Source organism: Lygodium microphyllum, chromosome 15 (genome assembly GCF_053477565.2).
Source record: "Lygodium microphyllum isolate KBCC chromosome 15, Lygodium_microphyllum_v1.1.10, whole genome shotgun sequence".
Taxonomy (NCBI): Eukaryota; Viridiplantae; Streptophyta; class Polypodiopsida; order Schizaeales; family Lygodiaceae; genus Lygodium; species Lygodium microphyllum.
Window position 1 is genome coordinate 99,494,324 of NC_141149.1, and position 17,268 is coordinate 99,511,591.

Consider the following 17,268-nt stretch of genomic DNA (forward strand, 5'->3'; position numbering starts at 1 on the left):
GTAACTAATATCAAAGTCAAGGCTACCATACTATTGATACGACCCACTATATTGCCATCCACCGATCCCCAACCAACCAACAACCACAAGGATCCTACACCTTGGTCATAATCACATAGATCTCTGCCAACAATTTGCCACCTCAACTGGCCCATAATCTAAGAATCAAGATAGAGTCAAAAGGGACAAAATAAAGTTACATAATATTAGTGATGAACATAAGCTAATTTTCTCTTATAAGAAGGATAAAAAGCCTCATGGGCCTTGGCATGGGTGAGCACATTCATTCGAAAGTTCATCACCTCACCTCTAGCCTCAACCACTTAGTTCATTACACCTCACCGCATTGTACACATGTCTCATGTTCATGTAGCTACCATTGGAGGAGCCCTAGTTTGACATCTAACCCTCAAGCATTGACCTTGGAGAACTTGCAATCAAGATTTTGATAGAAACCCTCATTCCTTGAGCCATCAAGTGAAGACGAACTTGGGGTGAAGTTGAACTTAGGATTGAGCACATTGAATGCTTGGGCCTCAACAAGCATCATCAAGCTGTAAAAAAGTACACATAAACAAACCATGAGACCTCATGCTAAGTAGATCAAATCCACTAAATCTTCGAGTCTAGACAATAAACCCGCATTGCATAAGCAAAACCAACCCAAGGAGTCACAAGTTGAGAACATCAAAGGGAGTTACTTCAAGCTAAGACACGTTAGGTCATACGTCAAAACACACTTATGACATGGTAATAATTTACCATTCATGCTAAGGGCATTGGCCTTAGGACACACCTAAGCGTCATGTCACATCACTCTAAGCACCGTTTCTAGGACCAACCTGATGAATTCTAGGGTTATAAGCCCATTAATTCTTGGTATTGCCTCTAATGCACCTAGTGCTCTGGTTGAGAGCACCTTAAACATTGGAAGTAGAATCTCATGTCACCATAAAACCAACAATAAAGCATAGTGGAAATCATTAGCTGTAGCCACCACCCCCTAGCCATACACTCTCAAATAAACACAATCCAACTCCTCCAAGGCACACATGAAACCATTCAATGCACCTTTACCTAATGTACTTGCACCTAGAACCACACTATTTCACAAATTAAATTATCATTCCTTGAATGCCCCCATCCTTTGCATGCACCCCTCAACCTTTGTTAGAACTCCGTTACACACAAGGTTAAACATACCATCCTATCACACTACACAATGCAATTAAGCATCTGATACTAGTTACACCACACACACAAGCTAGTCATCACACACTAACACAACACAAGCTAGGTCACATAGCACACTCACTTGGTAGATACAAACCTTGCACATTAAATATTAAACCCCTCCACATCCATTCATGAGCTCATTGTAGCATTAGTTGAGGAAGAAAAGTCGAGTCAAAAGTGCTAGTGTATATTACCTTCTCTTTTTGTTACCTTAATACCTTAAATTACTTATGCTTAACCTCTTACCCTTAGTTTGCATTACAATCTTTAAGCTTATGAAAGTTTGAATCTCGATGATCAAATTCCAAAATCCAATAATTGTTGACATTCAAAGCATTTATTTTATTTGAAAAAAAATGATGAAGTTTAAATGATACTTGGGTTACAATTAATAGAAGCTCTATTACCTGACAAAAGTATCTAGTATTATAAAAATAGACCCATAGATCTATGGCTTAAATATTATAGTATGTGAAAAAAACTAGTGCGCAAGCTTTTATTAAGAAAAATATATTAACACAACATATTGATTCATGCATATTGATGATTTACCACTTCAAGAGTTTGCATTTGATGAAATTATACAACTTCAAAGGAAAAATAAATTGTCATACATATGGAGAAAATATAAGTTATACTATTTTGTACAATATCAATTAAGTTTTATTGTCTGAGGTGTACTTTTTGAGTTTTAACTAGATTGCAAAAATTAAAGTATTTTTCTTTCACTGCTACTTATCTCTTGGAGTTGAGGACTTATAGATAGCTTAGTAACACCTTGTACTCACTAGATAGCTTAGTAACACCTTGTACTCACTGGTTAGCTCAAGGCAAGTTTTACATTTTCTATTCGAGAAGACATGTATGGATAAAACATCATTTCACCTATGTTTTTGAGATATTCTTTGTTTATTAACATAATTTGAGCCATATCTTGGTTATTTTACATAATTATTAGAGGTGTCTTTAAAAAACAAGGAGGATTTGAGCTGTAGATGAGGGAGGGAAGCTTTGCTGAAGAGATCAACAGGAGAGCGCTTTAGAGCTCTCAATACACTCTTCTCTTTCATCTATTTTCGTAGGTCTACACCAGATTTGGATGCTAGCCAAGTCTGAAGACCTTTTGTTAATCTCCAAGTAAGACAAACTACCATTTGCAATATGAACTTTAGCTGTTATTTAGATTAAAAAGTTTACAGCTTGAGGTTCAACTCTCTGCATATATGGTGTTATTGTACACTCCTACACAACAGTCTTAAAGAGAACAGAAGTACATAACAGTCTCTGCATATATGGTGTTATTGTACACTCCTACACAAGTCTTAAAGAGAATAGAAGTACATAACAGGCTGTGTGTGCATACCTTCAAAACACATGTATAAATTCATTTGAAGAATCTGTGGCTCCTAAGTGTCCACTTTGATTCCATGTTTTTGCTTCCCTGCCTTGATTTACTCCAGAACATGCTTGCACAACTGTCATTCCTTCAATCTGACTCCTCTCTGTTTGATGATTCAACGTGTCAACAACCGGATAATAGAAATGGTGTTTCAAAACGAAAATTAAAGACATCAACTAAATCATCATTAAACAGATGGCCATCGGCATGATATTACTTCTACTCAAACATACTAAGGATATCTTACATCCTCAATAACAAACTTGTCAGTTTGCTGTAAGCAAGGAATCTCCCAGTCAGCAGTAAAAAAAGGAACCTCCTCTGATAACTGTTGGCCCCCTTCTGTAGTTCAAAATAGAGAAATCCATGAATGTGTAAGTAAAAAATGGGCAACTGCAACTCGCATACAAAGATATGAAGACAATGTTCTCTTTACAATCTCATCTTTGACTGTTTTTGTTTCATTTTGGTCATTTCTGTTTCAAATTTGGGTGCTCTCCCATCTCCACCTACACATACTCCCTGCTCTCCTCATCTATCATCACATCATCAAAGAGTACCTCTCCTTCTCATCATCTGCTCCCTCCAACTGGCATCATGTATTTATCGCTTCATCTTTCCACTCTCTCACCAAGATGACCTCATGGGAAACAACAAAGGCTGTGCCAGAATCTCCTTAGCAAGGTGGGACAAGCTCATAAGAGGGCTGTTCTTCCAAGCTCTGATAGAAACCCATTTGGCATTAGGATCCAATGATTTGCCACACCAAGAGTGTGTCCCTCCAGTCTTTCGCAGCAACTTCTGATTATGCTCAGCATATGGATGAAGTCCTTTAACAATAAACTGGAAGTCAAGACCAGGAGGCATCTCCTCTGTGCAAGGAACCATATCCTCTCGTTCCTCTGTATCAGAATCCGGACCAAAAGCTGCTAACGTTTGGTCGATAAAAGCCATATCCAGACCAGCCATGTTGTATCACCACTTGTGCAGGTCAGATGTAGAGCCAGGAGCTCACGGGCGGTAGAAACGAACGCAGGCCTCTCTCTCTCTCTCTCTCTCTCTCTCTCTCTCTCTCTCTCTGTGTACAGATTCTGCACAACTGCAAATCCAGGTTACAGCAGGGCTGCAGCAACACAGTCTGCTTGCAAAGTCACATAGAGTGCACAGAGTACAGTAGTAAATGGGCAGAATCAGAATCTGGTTCGTCGAGCTGATATGACGCTTCCTTTCATTGACAATCAAGATTAGGGTTTCCTGCAACGTGGCGCCTGTGCAGATCAGGACGAGCTCGATCAGGTGAACCACAGACTAGCAGGGCGTTCGAAATCGGTGGGCGTTTGCAGCGTGGCGCAGCAGGAGATTGTCTGAAGGCGCAGGTCCAGGCGACTGTCAGGCGACTAACGGCTCGTTCCTTCAGTAGGCTCAGCAGGCGAGATGTTGAGGGCAAGGCTTGATGTGGACATCAGGGCGGAACGAACTCCACGCAGGTCCGGGGGGAGATCTCCCACAGCGCGCAGGGCAGGAGGCACGTCACCAGGTCACGGGGGAGCCAGATCCGCCATCGCGTCGTCTCTTCTCTCTCTCTCTCTCTCTCTCTCTCTCTCTTTTTCGTAAATCTTCTCTCTTTTTTTTCGTAAAAGTTAATTGTATTAATTACGAAAAGTTTTCATGATTACAAGATACACGATGGCTCTACCCCATCGTGTGTACAAACTGACTGTTTACAAGAACCAGAGGGCCAAATAGTTACAAAATCATGGCAAAGACGCGGAGGAAATTGCCATGTGCCAGCGGCGTAAGTCCTCCCGAGAGAGGATGTCAGAGTGCCGGAGAAGATCTATCTGCCAATACAAGAAACCTTTAAGCCTAGCAATATGCCGCTGAACATTATAAGCGGAATCAAAAAGGAAAGCATTCCGAATGGTCCAGTTGTGCCAACAGCCCCAATATCGAAGAAAGTGAAACAAGATCTTCATATGAGGCTGTGTCGGTGTGGGATATTTGGGCTGCGCGAAAACCCAATCAAATGGGCGAAGCGAGAAACCAACCACCGCTCGCCAGACGGCTGACAAGAATGACCAGATTTTCTGAGCAAGGGGGCAAGAAATAAAACGATGACGGGCGGATTCCACAGTGGTGATGCAAAAGAAACAGTTGCCATTGGAGATTCGGCACTTTGAAAGAGCTGAAGCAAGCGGAAGACCACCAATCATCACCCTCCAAAGAAAGACCTTATATTTGAATGGTGTCTTATTTAACCAGCCCTCCATCACAGTTACCCTCCACCATGACCATGATTTATGTAATCCCCATAGAATATTAGCTTTAGTAACCAGCCATTGATGATCTTTAATTAGAAGATGATACACTTGGTTAGCTGAAGCCTTTTCTAAATGCAGCCGGCCTGCAAAGTCCCAATCCTGCCAGGGACGATCCATAGCAAGGGCAGGAAAGGGTTGTCTGCTCTGAAGCACCCTCAAAAGCTATTCCCATAAAAGCATGTATCCACGAGGGATCCTGAAAATCCTCCTGGCTGTACGAAACGACATGAAGATATTGCGACTAGCAAGAGTAGCATCCGCGACCGAAGTTACGCCCAAACGTGCCATACGGTTGAATTGTGGTCGAAGCTCATGTTTACCGTCCCACGAAATTAACCGCGGGACTGCCAACAGTTCCAATTGAAACGAATTAGTGGCTAGACGATCCTTCGCTGGATGCCACTGAGACTTCCGGAGGACCAGTTTCCAGGAACACACCAAATGGGCAAGCAAAGATGAGGAAGAATTGGAGAACCGAGAATCTGCATTAAGAACATGCCACCACGAACTGCGGATGTGGGTATTACCATGCAAAAGCCCGTGATCCTCAAGAAAGTAACGGGCTATGACGACCCAAGGATGACAATCCGAGCACATGGTGCGAAAAAGAGACCAGCGGAGTGCCAGGATATGAGTGTGGGCATCCAAAACAGCCCCTCCACCCATGCGTTTTGGGGTGCATGCATGCGACCAAGAAATCCAGGAAATACCCGCATGCAAGGAATTCTTCTTCCATAACATGAAACGAATAGACTTCCTAAGATCATTCAGTGTCGTAGTAGTCCAGGGTAGCAATGGCAAGAAATATGTAAGCATTGGCAACATTATTGTCTGGGCTACTTTGAGGCAAACATGGAAGGGCTAGGCTTGAGACTTCCAATACAGAAACTTAGCCACCAGTTTCTGTGAAATCCACTGTAATAGCTGCTTTGGGGAAATATCAACCCCCAAAGGGTACCCAAGTTGCCTGGCAATGGAGCCACGGGGGACAACCATGCCCTGCCAGTCCAGTGACTGCAAATCCGACTCCGTGCAGCTGAGAATGGCCGATTTCAAGGCGTTAATGCGCAGACCAGAAGCCTGACCAAAAAGAGCCCAAACATCTAATGCTTTGTGAAGATTATCTTTGTCCGCACGCAGAATTATAAAACTGTCATCGGCCAAGGATTGACCAATGAAGTGCTGTCCAGAGGGAAGCAACAATCCAGCCAACTGAGTAGAAGCTGCCATATGAGATAGCATTGAAAGAACCGGATGAGTCGCAAGGCAAAGAAGAGAGGACTCAAAGGGCACCCCTGTCTGACCGAGCGGGCAAGGACAATTGGCTTGGTAACTCCTCCATTCAACATGACCCGTGAAGATGCTGCAACACTAATAGTATAGATCAGACGAGACATCCAGGCACCAAAGCCCATAGCAGACATAAGTTCTGCAATGAAAGACCAGTCCAGATAATCAAAAGCCTTTTCCAGGTCCAATTGAACCAGTATGACCTCCTGATTTGAATGCCTTGCATAATCAATTGCCAGTTGCGCATTTAAGACATTGTGCAAAATGTTTCTGCACTTAATAAAACCATATTGGAGAGGATGCACAATGGCAGGAAGATGCTTATGGAGGCGATTCGCCATAACTTTTGAAAAGATTTTATACATAGAACCCATCAAAGAAATTGGGCGCCACTGTTTCAACATGGATGGCGAAGGAACTTTTGGAAGCAGTTTAATAAGACCATCTTTCCAAGAGGAAGGCATAATCCCCGTTTCCCATACCCGCTGAAACAAAGCCGTCAAAGGTTTCGCGAGCTGAGTGGCAAAAAACTCAAAGAACTCATTGGTAAGACCATCCCAGCCAGGACTTTTATCCTTAGGCAAGTGTAACAGAATATCCATGACCTCCGACTCACAAATATCTGCCTCTAGAGTAGATTGCATGTCCTGAGGAACCTGATTGCGGACCAGATCATAAAAAACTGAACGTGCATGAGTAATTTGGCCTGAAGGCGGAGAAGTAGAACCAAGAAGGTCGAGGAAATAATTTCTACACATATTCACAATCATCTGCGGATCAAGAACCATTTGACCTTCTTCATCCTGGAGCCTTGTCATATTCTCTCGAGCAGGAGAGGCATGGAGAGCTCGAAAAAACTTATGGGTCTGACAAGCACTGTCTTGCAGAGTGTCCATCAGATGTTGCAATTTGACCTGCTGATAGGATTTCAATTGAAACTCTTTAATAAGATCAGCCAGACGCGTTGCCAGTGATAGCAAAAATGCGTCGTCGGGAGTGTCCACCAGCAAAGAACGAACCAAAGCCAGCAGTTCCTCGGCTGCTTGTCGGCGCCGCCGACAAAGAGAGGCATGATGGATCCCATACTGGCGAGCAACCCGCTGCACATTGGAGAGCAATCGTTGAAAGGAAGCAGTGCCCTGGGATGAGAAATCCAATAAGAACCGATCAATCAATTGCTGCATATAGCCCTGGAAGATTGCATGCTTCAAATAAGACGAGTTGAAACGCAACGGGAGTCTATCCAGAAATTGCTTGAAAGGTGCAATTGGTTGTGCAAGGAGCTCAAGCTGCAAAGGGAAATGATCCGACAATGCATATTGTTGTAACACTTTCATTTCGAGCATCTCAGGAAGGAAATCATCATCGTGCATGATGTATATGCGGTCTAACCGCGACCATGTTGTGGCATACTGGGCAGAATGGAAGGTAAACCCTGTAGAAGAAGGATACAGCCAAGACCAGAGATCTTGCTTAAGAACGGCAAAATCCAACTGCTGCCACGTACGTCTTTCCGGCGCATCCATGATCGAATGTTCTGATGTGGACTGTAAAGAATCAATACACATATTAAAATCCCCCATCAAAAAACCCCGTCTGCCAAGGGACAAGGAACTCTGCAAGGTATGCCAAAGCTCCCGACGAGATAGAGGATCATTCGGAGCATAGAGGCCAAGTAACCATAAGATCTCTCCTTCGAATAAAATTTCAATCACCACAAAGCGGCCATGTACATCATTCTTGATAAGAACCGGCTGATATTTTTCATGTACAATCATAAGCACACCAGAATACTGCCTGGCATGTGTCCCTGCATAGAACAAACGAAAACCATGGCAATCCACAACTTTACCTGCTTCACTATGACTCTTGTGTTCAACAGCACACAAGACATCCCACTGATTCTCATGCAATATTGTCCACATGGCATGTTGCTTGTGGCGAGAACAAATTCCTCGCACATTCCACGTAGCTATCTTCATGTGGATTCAAAAGAGGATCAGGTACGAGGCACAGCTTGCCTCGATGAGACCTTTTCGGCGAGAATGTCTAGTACACCCTCATCCAAGAAATCAGCTAACACGGCAAAAGAGTTCTGACGACCAGATTTGGAAGTGGATGGCATATCCGCTGACTTGGGGATGGAGCGGGGATAACGACGATCCCATGGGGTAATGACATTACCTCGAGTATCAAAAGCCAGCTTAGCGGGTGGACCCTTAGGACCATCTGAAGACACTCTCCTAGTTGTCTGTTGACGGGGAGCAAAGGAAACCATAGTAGGAGCAGAGTGCTCTAAAGACATCATTTCTTTCCTGCGCATATACGTACGCATGGAATCTGGTGAGGCAACAGGCACAGTATCCATCGTGCCAACAGCATGCTTGTTGCCTTTTTTCGCGCGTACATCTACCCAGTCATTGCCACCAGAATCCAAACCCGAGACCTGTTGTTTACCTTTATTCAAAACTTTAGGTGGCTGGGTGGCATCTTGCGATGGCGCATCACACATCATATCTTCCATGGGCTGCGCAACATGCTCGGCATCTGAAGTGTGGTGCTTCTCTGGGCATTCAGCCATAAAATGCCCCAATTTTCCACATGAAAAGCAATGTCCTGCAAAGTTGCCCCATTTCAAACGAAAATGTAAAGGATGCATGCCAGAGCAGTTAATGCGTAACCAAGCAGGCCTTTTTCGAGCAGTGTCCCATAACATACACAGCCAGTTGCGATTCATGGCCCTTAGGCTTGGGGGGACCAGAACAGTGCCCACAGCAGCCATGGCGTCTTTTAGCAGTGGCCAATAAACAGCCGGACAGTTTTCCACTTCAACCCACACAGGGCATTCACGTTGCAGCAGACGCTGAAAATCTGCCATGGGGCGCCATGGCACCACATGGACCAGACGGCGATCAACGAACAATGGCAGTTTAGACAGGAGAGCAGCACGGTGTGTCTCTGATTTCAACAGCACCTCAAAAAAACCCCGGGGGCCAACAAAAATCTCTTCAACACATTCCTCTTGTAGGAGACTGTGCAGCCACTGGCGAATACGGGAAAGCAGCGGGATCCTACCAGTGAAAAAAAGTATCACAGCACGTTCATAGAACACTGAAAAGGAACGCAAGACATGTTTCGGATCCACAGTGGCTTCCAGAACATCTTCCGTTGCAGAGTCCGAAAAGACTTCCTGATTATGTTGAACATAATCGCCCAGCAAAGTGTTAGCAAACTCCGACAGGTGCTCCCAATCAACCTCCTGGGAGTCCACAGAATCAGAAGCAGCCTGAGCATAGGAACGATCTTGATGATCCATTATCCCTGCCGAAGTATGCTTGGTGCGTTTGCCCGCTGGCTGGAGGTCAAGAGCAGGGGGCATCTCCTCTATGCACGGAACCATGTCCTCTAGTTCCTCGGTGTCAGAATCCGGACCAAGAGCTGCCACCCTTTGGTCTATGAAAGCCAGATCCAGGCCAGCCATATTGTATCAGTATGTATGTCGGACAGAGGCCGAGTGAAAAAGTCGCGGGGGCTAGAGACACGCAGGCTTCTCTCTCTCTCTTTTTTCGTAAATTCTCTCTCTCTCTCTCTCTCTCTCTCTCTCTCTCTCTCTCTCTCTCTCTCTGTGTGTGTGTGTGCAGAATCCGCAGCCCTGCAAAACCAAGGCACCGCAGGGCTACAGCCACAGGGCCGCAACTAGGTGCCGGTACAGAAGTGGATGGACTCAAGCAGGTGAGCCCCAGATCAGTAGGGCGGGCGAAAGCTGCGGGAGTAGGCACAGGAGGTAGGCGCCTGCGTCAACAGGTCGGGCACGCGCAGGTGAACCCCTGACCAAGGGTGCGTGAGAGAGCAGCGGGCGGCCGCAGCGCTGCTCAGGCGGCGAGAATCTGGACGAGATGCTCTATTCGTCTGACAACCGTCACAATTAGGGTTCAATAAATCTTCTCTCTCTCTCTCTCTCTCTCTCTCTCTCTCTCTCTCTCTCTCTCTCTCTCTCTCTCTCTCTCTCTCTCTCTCTCTCTCTCTCTCTGCTCTATCCTCCCTATATACCTCTCTCTCTCTCTCGTTCAATTGCACAATACTAAGATGTACACTCTCTCTCTCACGCGCACGCACAACTACATGCTGATGGAGGGAGCCATACCTCAAGCTCTCTCTCATGCAAGGGGGAGGGGTGTGTGGGGCCAGGGCAAATGATGTGCCTTGGGGGACGTTCCCAAAAACTCTCTCTCTCTCTCTCTCTCTCTCTCTCTCTCTCTCTCTCTCTCTCTCTCTCTCTCTCTCTCTCTCTCTCCCCCCCCCAAAAACTACGAGCAGTAGGATAAGAGGGGCAATGAGAGAGCGGAGAGGAGTAGGCGACGGATGCAACTAGGAGTCAACAGCAACAGAGCAAAGAGGGTGCATGCACAGTCAGCCATCACATGGGTGGCAGCTAACACGCAGGCAATGGATGCAGCTAGGAGGTGGCGATCATTGCAGCCAGGAGGTAGGCGTGGTCAGCCGGCACTCCGCTAGCGACCAGCAAGGAGGAGGCAGTCACACGCAAATTAGGGAGGCGTCCAGCCAAACAACAGTTGCATGCAGGTAGCGGATGCAGCTAGGAGGCAGTGGTGGTTGCAGCCAAGAGGGAAATGCGGTCAGCCAGCACATGGGCGGTTGCGAGTAGGGATGTGGCCGCAAGCGAATCAGGTCAGTGGCCAGCCAGATAGCGGGCATTGGCCAATACACAGGGGGCGGTCAGTGACCATAGACGAGTAGAGAGAGTATATACTCTAAAAAAAATTTAGGGTTTCTGGGCATGTTGGAGAGAGAGAGAGAGAGAGGGGGACTGATTTACAATCATTGGGCTGGCAGGGTCAGGTTGTTCCCTGTGGCTCCATTGTCAGGCATCTTGGGTACCTGTTGGGTATTGATGTTCGGCCAAAGCAACTACTGGAGTGGATTTCACAGAAACTGGCAGCTAAGTTAATGTATTGGAAGTCGCAAGCATGGCCCTTCCATGTCCGTCTCAAAGTGGCTCAGAGAATTATGCTGCCAATGCTCACATATTTCTTGCCATTGCTGCCCTGGACTCCTACTACTTTGAAGGCTCTCACTCGCCCCATTCGTTTCATGTTATGGAAGAAGGATTCATTGCACGCAGGTATTTCGTGGATTTCGTGGTCACATATATGTACCCCCAAACGCCTGGGTGGTGGAGCTATTTTGGATGCTGAAACTCATATGCTGGCTCTTCGTTGGTCTCTTTTTCGCACTATGTGCGTGGATCATTACCCGTGGACTATTATAGCCCGTTATTTTCTTGAGGACAGCGGGCTTCGGCATGGTAATACACAACTTCGGGCTCCTGGTGGCATGTCCTTAATGCAGACTCTCGGTTTTCCAGTCCCTCCTCCTCTCTATTACTACATTTGGTCGGCTCCTGGAAAGTGGTGCTCCAAAAGGTGCGTTAGCATCCAGCGGAGGACCGCTTGCATACTAACTCATTTCAACTGGAATTGTTGGCAGTCTCGAGATTACTTTCATGGGAAGACAAACATGAGCTCAGACCAAAATTTAACCGCATGGCCCGTCTGGGTGTGACTTCAGTTGCGGATGCCACCCTTGCCAGTCGTAATGTCTTTGCATCGTTTCGTACTGCCAGGAGACTTTTCAGAATCCCACGTGGATACCATGATTTATGGGAACAGCTTTTGTTAGTGCTTCAGGGCAAGCAACCCTTTCCTGCCCTTGCTGTGGATCGTCCTTGGCAGGACTGGGACCTTGCAGGCCGGTTGAGTCTGGAAAAGGCCTCTGCTAATCAGGTGTATCATCTTCTGATTAAAGATCATCAATGGCTGGGTGTTAAAGCTAATACTGTATGGGGATTGCAGAAATCTCAGTCATGGTGGAAGGCAACTGTGATGGAGGGCTGGTTGAATAAGACACCTTTCAAATGTAAGGTCTTTCTTTGGCGGGTGATAATTGGTGGTCTTCCTCTTGCCTCGGCCCTTTCCAAGCATCGAATCTCAAATGGCAATTGTTTCTTCTGTACCACTACTGTGGAATCGGCCCAACATCGATTTATTTCTTGCCCGCTCGACAAGAATATCTAGTCGCTCTTGTCACAGGTTTGGCGTGCAGTGGTGGGGTCCTCTCTAACCCCTCTCGATTGGGTTTTTGTGCGGCCAAAATACCCCACACTGCCACAGTTTCATATGAAGATCTTATTCCACTTTTTCAGATACTGGGGATGCTGGCACAATTGGACCACTCGGAATGCCTTTCTTTTTGATTCGGCCTCTAATGTACTAAGACACATTGCCCGGCTTAAAGGTCTCTTGCATTGGCAGATAGATCTCATTCGGCACTCGGACTTGCTCCCTCGGGAGGACTTGCTTCCCTGGCATATGGCAATTTCCTCTGGGTCTTTGCCATGAGTTGTGTAACTTTTTTGTGGCTTTGTACTGGGATTTTACACACGTTGGCTTAGAGCCCTCGTGTATCTTGTAATCATGTAACTTGTACCTTTTTTCCGTAATTAATACAATTACCTTTTACGAAAAAAAAGAGAGAGAGGGGGAGAGAGAGAGAAGAAGAAGAAAGAGACTAAAGAGAGAGAGAGAGAGAGAGAGAGAGAGAGGAGGAGGGTTTTTGACTAATATACACAATCTTTGCGTGCACGCACACGAGAGCATGAGAGAGAGAGAGAGAGAGAGAGAGAGAAGATAGAACTTTTACGAAAAAAAAAAGAGAGAAGATAGAATAGGAGAAAGAAGGAGAACGAGCGTGGCAATGGGTCCCCTGTGCGACCCTTCCTGCACGGCGACTTGACCCCAGTCTCGCGCCCCTGCCTTATCGCGTAGCTTCACATCCACACGCTCGCGCAGCTTCACATCCACAGGCCTGCACAGATCGCGACAGACAGAGCGAGAGCGAGAGAGGGAGTCCTGGTCGCTGTCGCCTGCGCTGGCCCCTGGCGCCTGCCATCGCGACCTGCACTCTGCTGACCTGGCCTGCCAAGTTTTTCGTGCCCTGCATACTGCCTACCTCTGATCGTGCTGTGCTGCAGCGTGGAAGCCCTGTCCAGCATATCGCAGAATTGCCAGGTTCAACGGGTGTGCTTGCAGAATATGTCCCTGCACAGACCGGGCAACGACAGTAACAGGGACAGCCAGATAGACCTTCTACAAGGACAGATATGTGCCCAGGAGGCAGCAGCTTACTGACGAACAGAGGCTGTAGACACCTATGCACAGACAAAGAAAGCAGATCCGCCTCTGTACAGAGAGAGAGAGAGAGAGAGAGAGAGAGAGATCTCAGTCACCTTACCTTTTACGAAAAAAAAAAAAAAAAAGATCTCAGTCACCTTCTGACCAAGTGACGCATGCACGTTTAGTCTTCTATGATCTGGTCCGACATCAGGTTCCACTTGCTATGCAAACTACGTTGGAGACAGATATTTGTGAGGAGGAGGTTATGGATGTTTTGTTGCACCTACCTAAGGATAAAAGTCCCGGTTGGGATGGTCTCACCAATGAATTCTTTGATGGTTCTGCTACCCAACTGGTGAAGCCATTGACGGCTATGTTTCAGCAAGTTTGGAAAACAGGGTTCATGCCTTCCTCATGGAAAGAAGGGCTTATCAAATTGCTTCCAAAGGTTCCTTCGCCGTCACTGTTGTAGCATTGGAGACCAATCTCTTTGATGGGTTCGATGTATAAAACCTTCTCCAAAGTGCTGGCGAATCGGCTCCACAAGCATCTTCCGGCCATTGTGCATCCTCTTCAATATGGTTTCATTAAGGGCCGCAACATTCTGCATAATATCTTAAATGTGCAAATGGCTATTGACTATGCAAGGCACTCTAGTTAGGAAGTGGTATTGATCCAATTGGATCTGGAAAAGGCTTTTGACTATTTAGACTAGTCTTTCATTGCAAAACTTATGTCTACTATGGGCTTTGGCACTCGGATGTCCCGCTTGATCTACACCATTAGTGCTGCGGCTTCTTCGCGAGTTATGCTAAATGGTGGTGTTACAGAGCCCTTTGTCCTTGCACACTCTGTGAGACAGGGTTGTCCGTTGAGTCCTCTCTTCTTTGCCTTGGTGACTCACCCGGTTCTCTCGATGTTATCTTCCATGGCAACTTCTGCTCAATGGGCTGGATTGTCTCTTTCTTCTGGTCAGCACTTCATTAGTCAATCTTTGGCTGATGACAGCTTTATGATTTTACGTGCGGACAAGGACAATATTCGCAAGGCATTAGATGTTTGGGCACTCTTTGGTCAGGCTTCTGGTCTTCGTATCAATACCTCCAAAACAGCCATTCTCAGTTGCACGGAGTCTGATTTACAGTCATTGGGCTGGCAGGGACAGGTTATTCCCCATAGTTCCATTGTCAGGCATCTGGGGTATCCTTTGGGTGTTGAGGTTCGGCCAAAACAACTACTGCAGTGGATTTCACAGAAATTGGCAGCGAAGTTTCTGTATTGGAAGTCACAAGCTTGGCCCTTCCATATTCGCCTCAAAGTGGCTCAGACAATTATGCTGCCAATGCTCACATATTTCTTGCCATTGTTGCCTTGGACTCCTACTACTTTGAATGCTCTCACTCGGCCCATTCGTTTCATGTTATGGAAAAAGGATTCATTGCATGTAGGTATTTCGTGGATTTCGTGGTCGCATACATGTACCCCCAAACGCCTGGGTGGTGGGGCCATTTTGGATGCCGAAACTCATATGCTGGCCCTTCGTTGGTCTCTTTTTCGTGCCACGTGTGTGAGGCATCACCCGTGGGCCGTGATAGCCCGTTATTTTCTTGAGGACTGCGGGCTTCTGCATGGTAATACACAAATTCGAAGCTCCTGGTGGCATGTTCTTAATGCAGACTCTCGGTTTTCGAGTCCTTCCTCATCCCTGCTTGTTCATTTGGTCGGCTCTTGGCAATTGGTTCTCCAGAAGGCGCGTTGGCATCCAACGGAGGACCGCTTACAGATTAACTCTTTTCAACTGGAATTGTTGACAGCCTCGCAATTACTTTCATGGAAAGGCAAACATGAGCTCAGACCAAAATTTAACCGCATGGCCCGTTTAGGCTTGACTTCAGTTGCAGATGCCACCCTTGCCAGTCGCAATGTCGTCATATCGTTTCATACTGCCAGGAGGCTTTTCCGAATCCCTCGTGGATACCATGATTTATGGGAACAGCTTTTGTCAGTGCTCCAGAGCAGGCAACCCTTTTTTGCCCTTGCTGTGGATCACCCTTGGCAGGACTGGGTCCTGGCAGGTCGGTTGAATTTGGAAACGGCCTCGGTTAACCATGTGTACCATCTTCTGATTAAAGATCATCAATGGCTGGTTACTAAAGCTAATACTGTATAGGGGTTGCGGAAATCTCAGTCATGGTGGAAGGCAATTGTGATGGAGGGCTGGGTGAACAAGACACCTCTCAAATGCAAGGTCTTTCTTTGGAGGGTAACGATTGGTGGTCTTCCTCTTGCCTCGGCCCTTTCCAAGCGTCGAATCTCTAATGGCAATTATTTCTTCTGCACCACTACGGTGGAATCGGCCTATCATCGATTTATCTCTTGCCCTCTCGCTAAGAATATATGGTCGCTTTTGTCAGCGGTTTGGCGAGCGGTGGTTGGTTTCTTGCTGAGCCCTTTCGATTGGGTTTTTGTACGCCCAAAATACCCCACACCCCCACAGTTGCATATGAAGATCTGGTTCCATTTTCTTAGATACTGGGGATGTTGGCACAATTGGACCACTCGGAATGCCTTTCTTTTTTATTCGGCATCTAATGTTCCGAGACACATTGCCGGGCTTAAAGGCCTCGTGCTTTGGCAGATAGATCTCATTCGGCACTCTGACTTGCTCCCTCGGAAGACTTACTTTCCTAGCATATGGCAATTTCCACAGTGTCCTTGCCATGACCTGTGTATCTCTGTCCGGGTTTTGTACTGACAATTTACACATGCTGGCTTACAATCATTGTGTATCTTGTAATCATGTAAACTTGTACCTTTTTTCGTAATTAATACAATTACCTTTTACCAAAAAGAGAGAGAGAGAGAGAGAGAGAGAGAGAGAGAGAGAGAGGCCTGCGCCTGCGGGCAAACACACCAAGCATACTTTGGAAGAGACAATGGATCATCAGGAACATTCTTATGCTCAGGTTGCCTCTGATTCTGTGGATTCTCAGGATGTTGACTGGGAGCATTTGCTGGAGTTTGCCAATACTCTGCTTGGCGATTATGTTCAACATAATCATGAAGCGTTTTCTGACTCTGGAGCTGAAGATGTTCTGGAAGCCACTGTGGACTCGAAAAATGTCTTGCGCTCATTTTCAGTGTTTTATGAACGTGCTGTTATACTCTTCTTCACTGGTAGGATCCCAATGCTTTCCCGTATTCGCCAGTGGCTACACAGTCTGCTACAAGGGAAGTGTGTTGAAGAGATTTTTGTTGGGCCCCGAGGCTTTTATGAGGTGCTGTTGAAATCTGAGAAGCATCGTGCTGATCTCCTGTTTAAACTGCCATTGTTCTTTGATCGCCGTTTGGTCCATGTTGTGCCATGGCACCCAATGACAGATTTTCAGCGTCTGCTTCAACGTGAAAGCCCGGTGTGGGTTGAAGTGGAAAATTGTCTGGCTATCTATTGGCCATTGTTAAAGGATGCCATGGCCGTTGTGCTCACTGTTTTGGTCCCTCTGAGTCTCAGGGCCATGAATCGTAACCGTTTGTGTATGTTATGGGACACTGCTAGGAAAAGGCCTGCTTGGTTACGTCTTAATTGCTCTGGGATGCATCCTTTTGCACTTTCGTTTGAAATGGGGTAACTTTGCAAGGCATTTCTTTTCGTGTGAAAAATTGGGGCATTTTATGGCCGAATGCCCAGAGAAGCAACCGACTTCAGATGCTGAGCATGTTGTGCTCCCCATGGAAGATATGGTGCTTGATGCTCCGTCGCAGGATGCAACCCAACCACCTAAAGTTTTGGATAAAGGTAAACAACATGTTTCGGATTTGGATTCCCATG

General features: G+C 46.3%; 1 protein-coding gene across 9 annotated transcripts in view; it reads right to left on the reverse strand.

Annotated features, from left to right (window-relative positions):
* Positions 1 to 309: 309 nt before the first annotated feature.
* The window catches only part of XRCC2 (homolog of X-ray repair cross complementing 2 (XRCC2)), a 145,738-nt gene continuing 128,779 nt past the window's right edge, over positions 310 to 17,268 (reverse strand). The window contains exons 9-11 of one of the 9 annotated variants that reach the window (XR_015693359.1): positions 2,883 to 2,977; positions 2,600 to 2,738; positions 316 to 554 (exon numbers count right to left, since the gene is read on the reverse strand). Coding sequence is in view for 8 of the 9 variants with exons in the window: in XM_087694459.1 (XP_087550585.1) it covers positions 2,602 to 2,738 (137 nt within the window). In the remaining variant the exon portion in view is untranslated. Of the gene's footprint in view, positions 555 to 2,194; positions 2,739 to 2,882; positions 2,978 to 17,268 lie in introns of those variants that run through there. The other 8 variants (XM_087694459.1, XM_087694465.1, XM_087694461.1 and 5 more) reach the window with 8 other exon arrangements.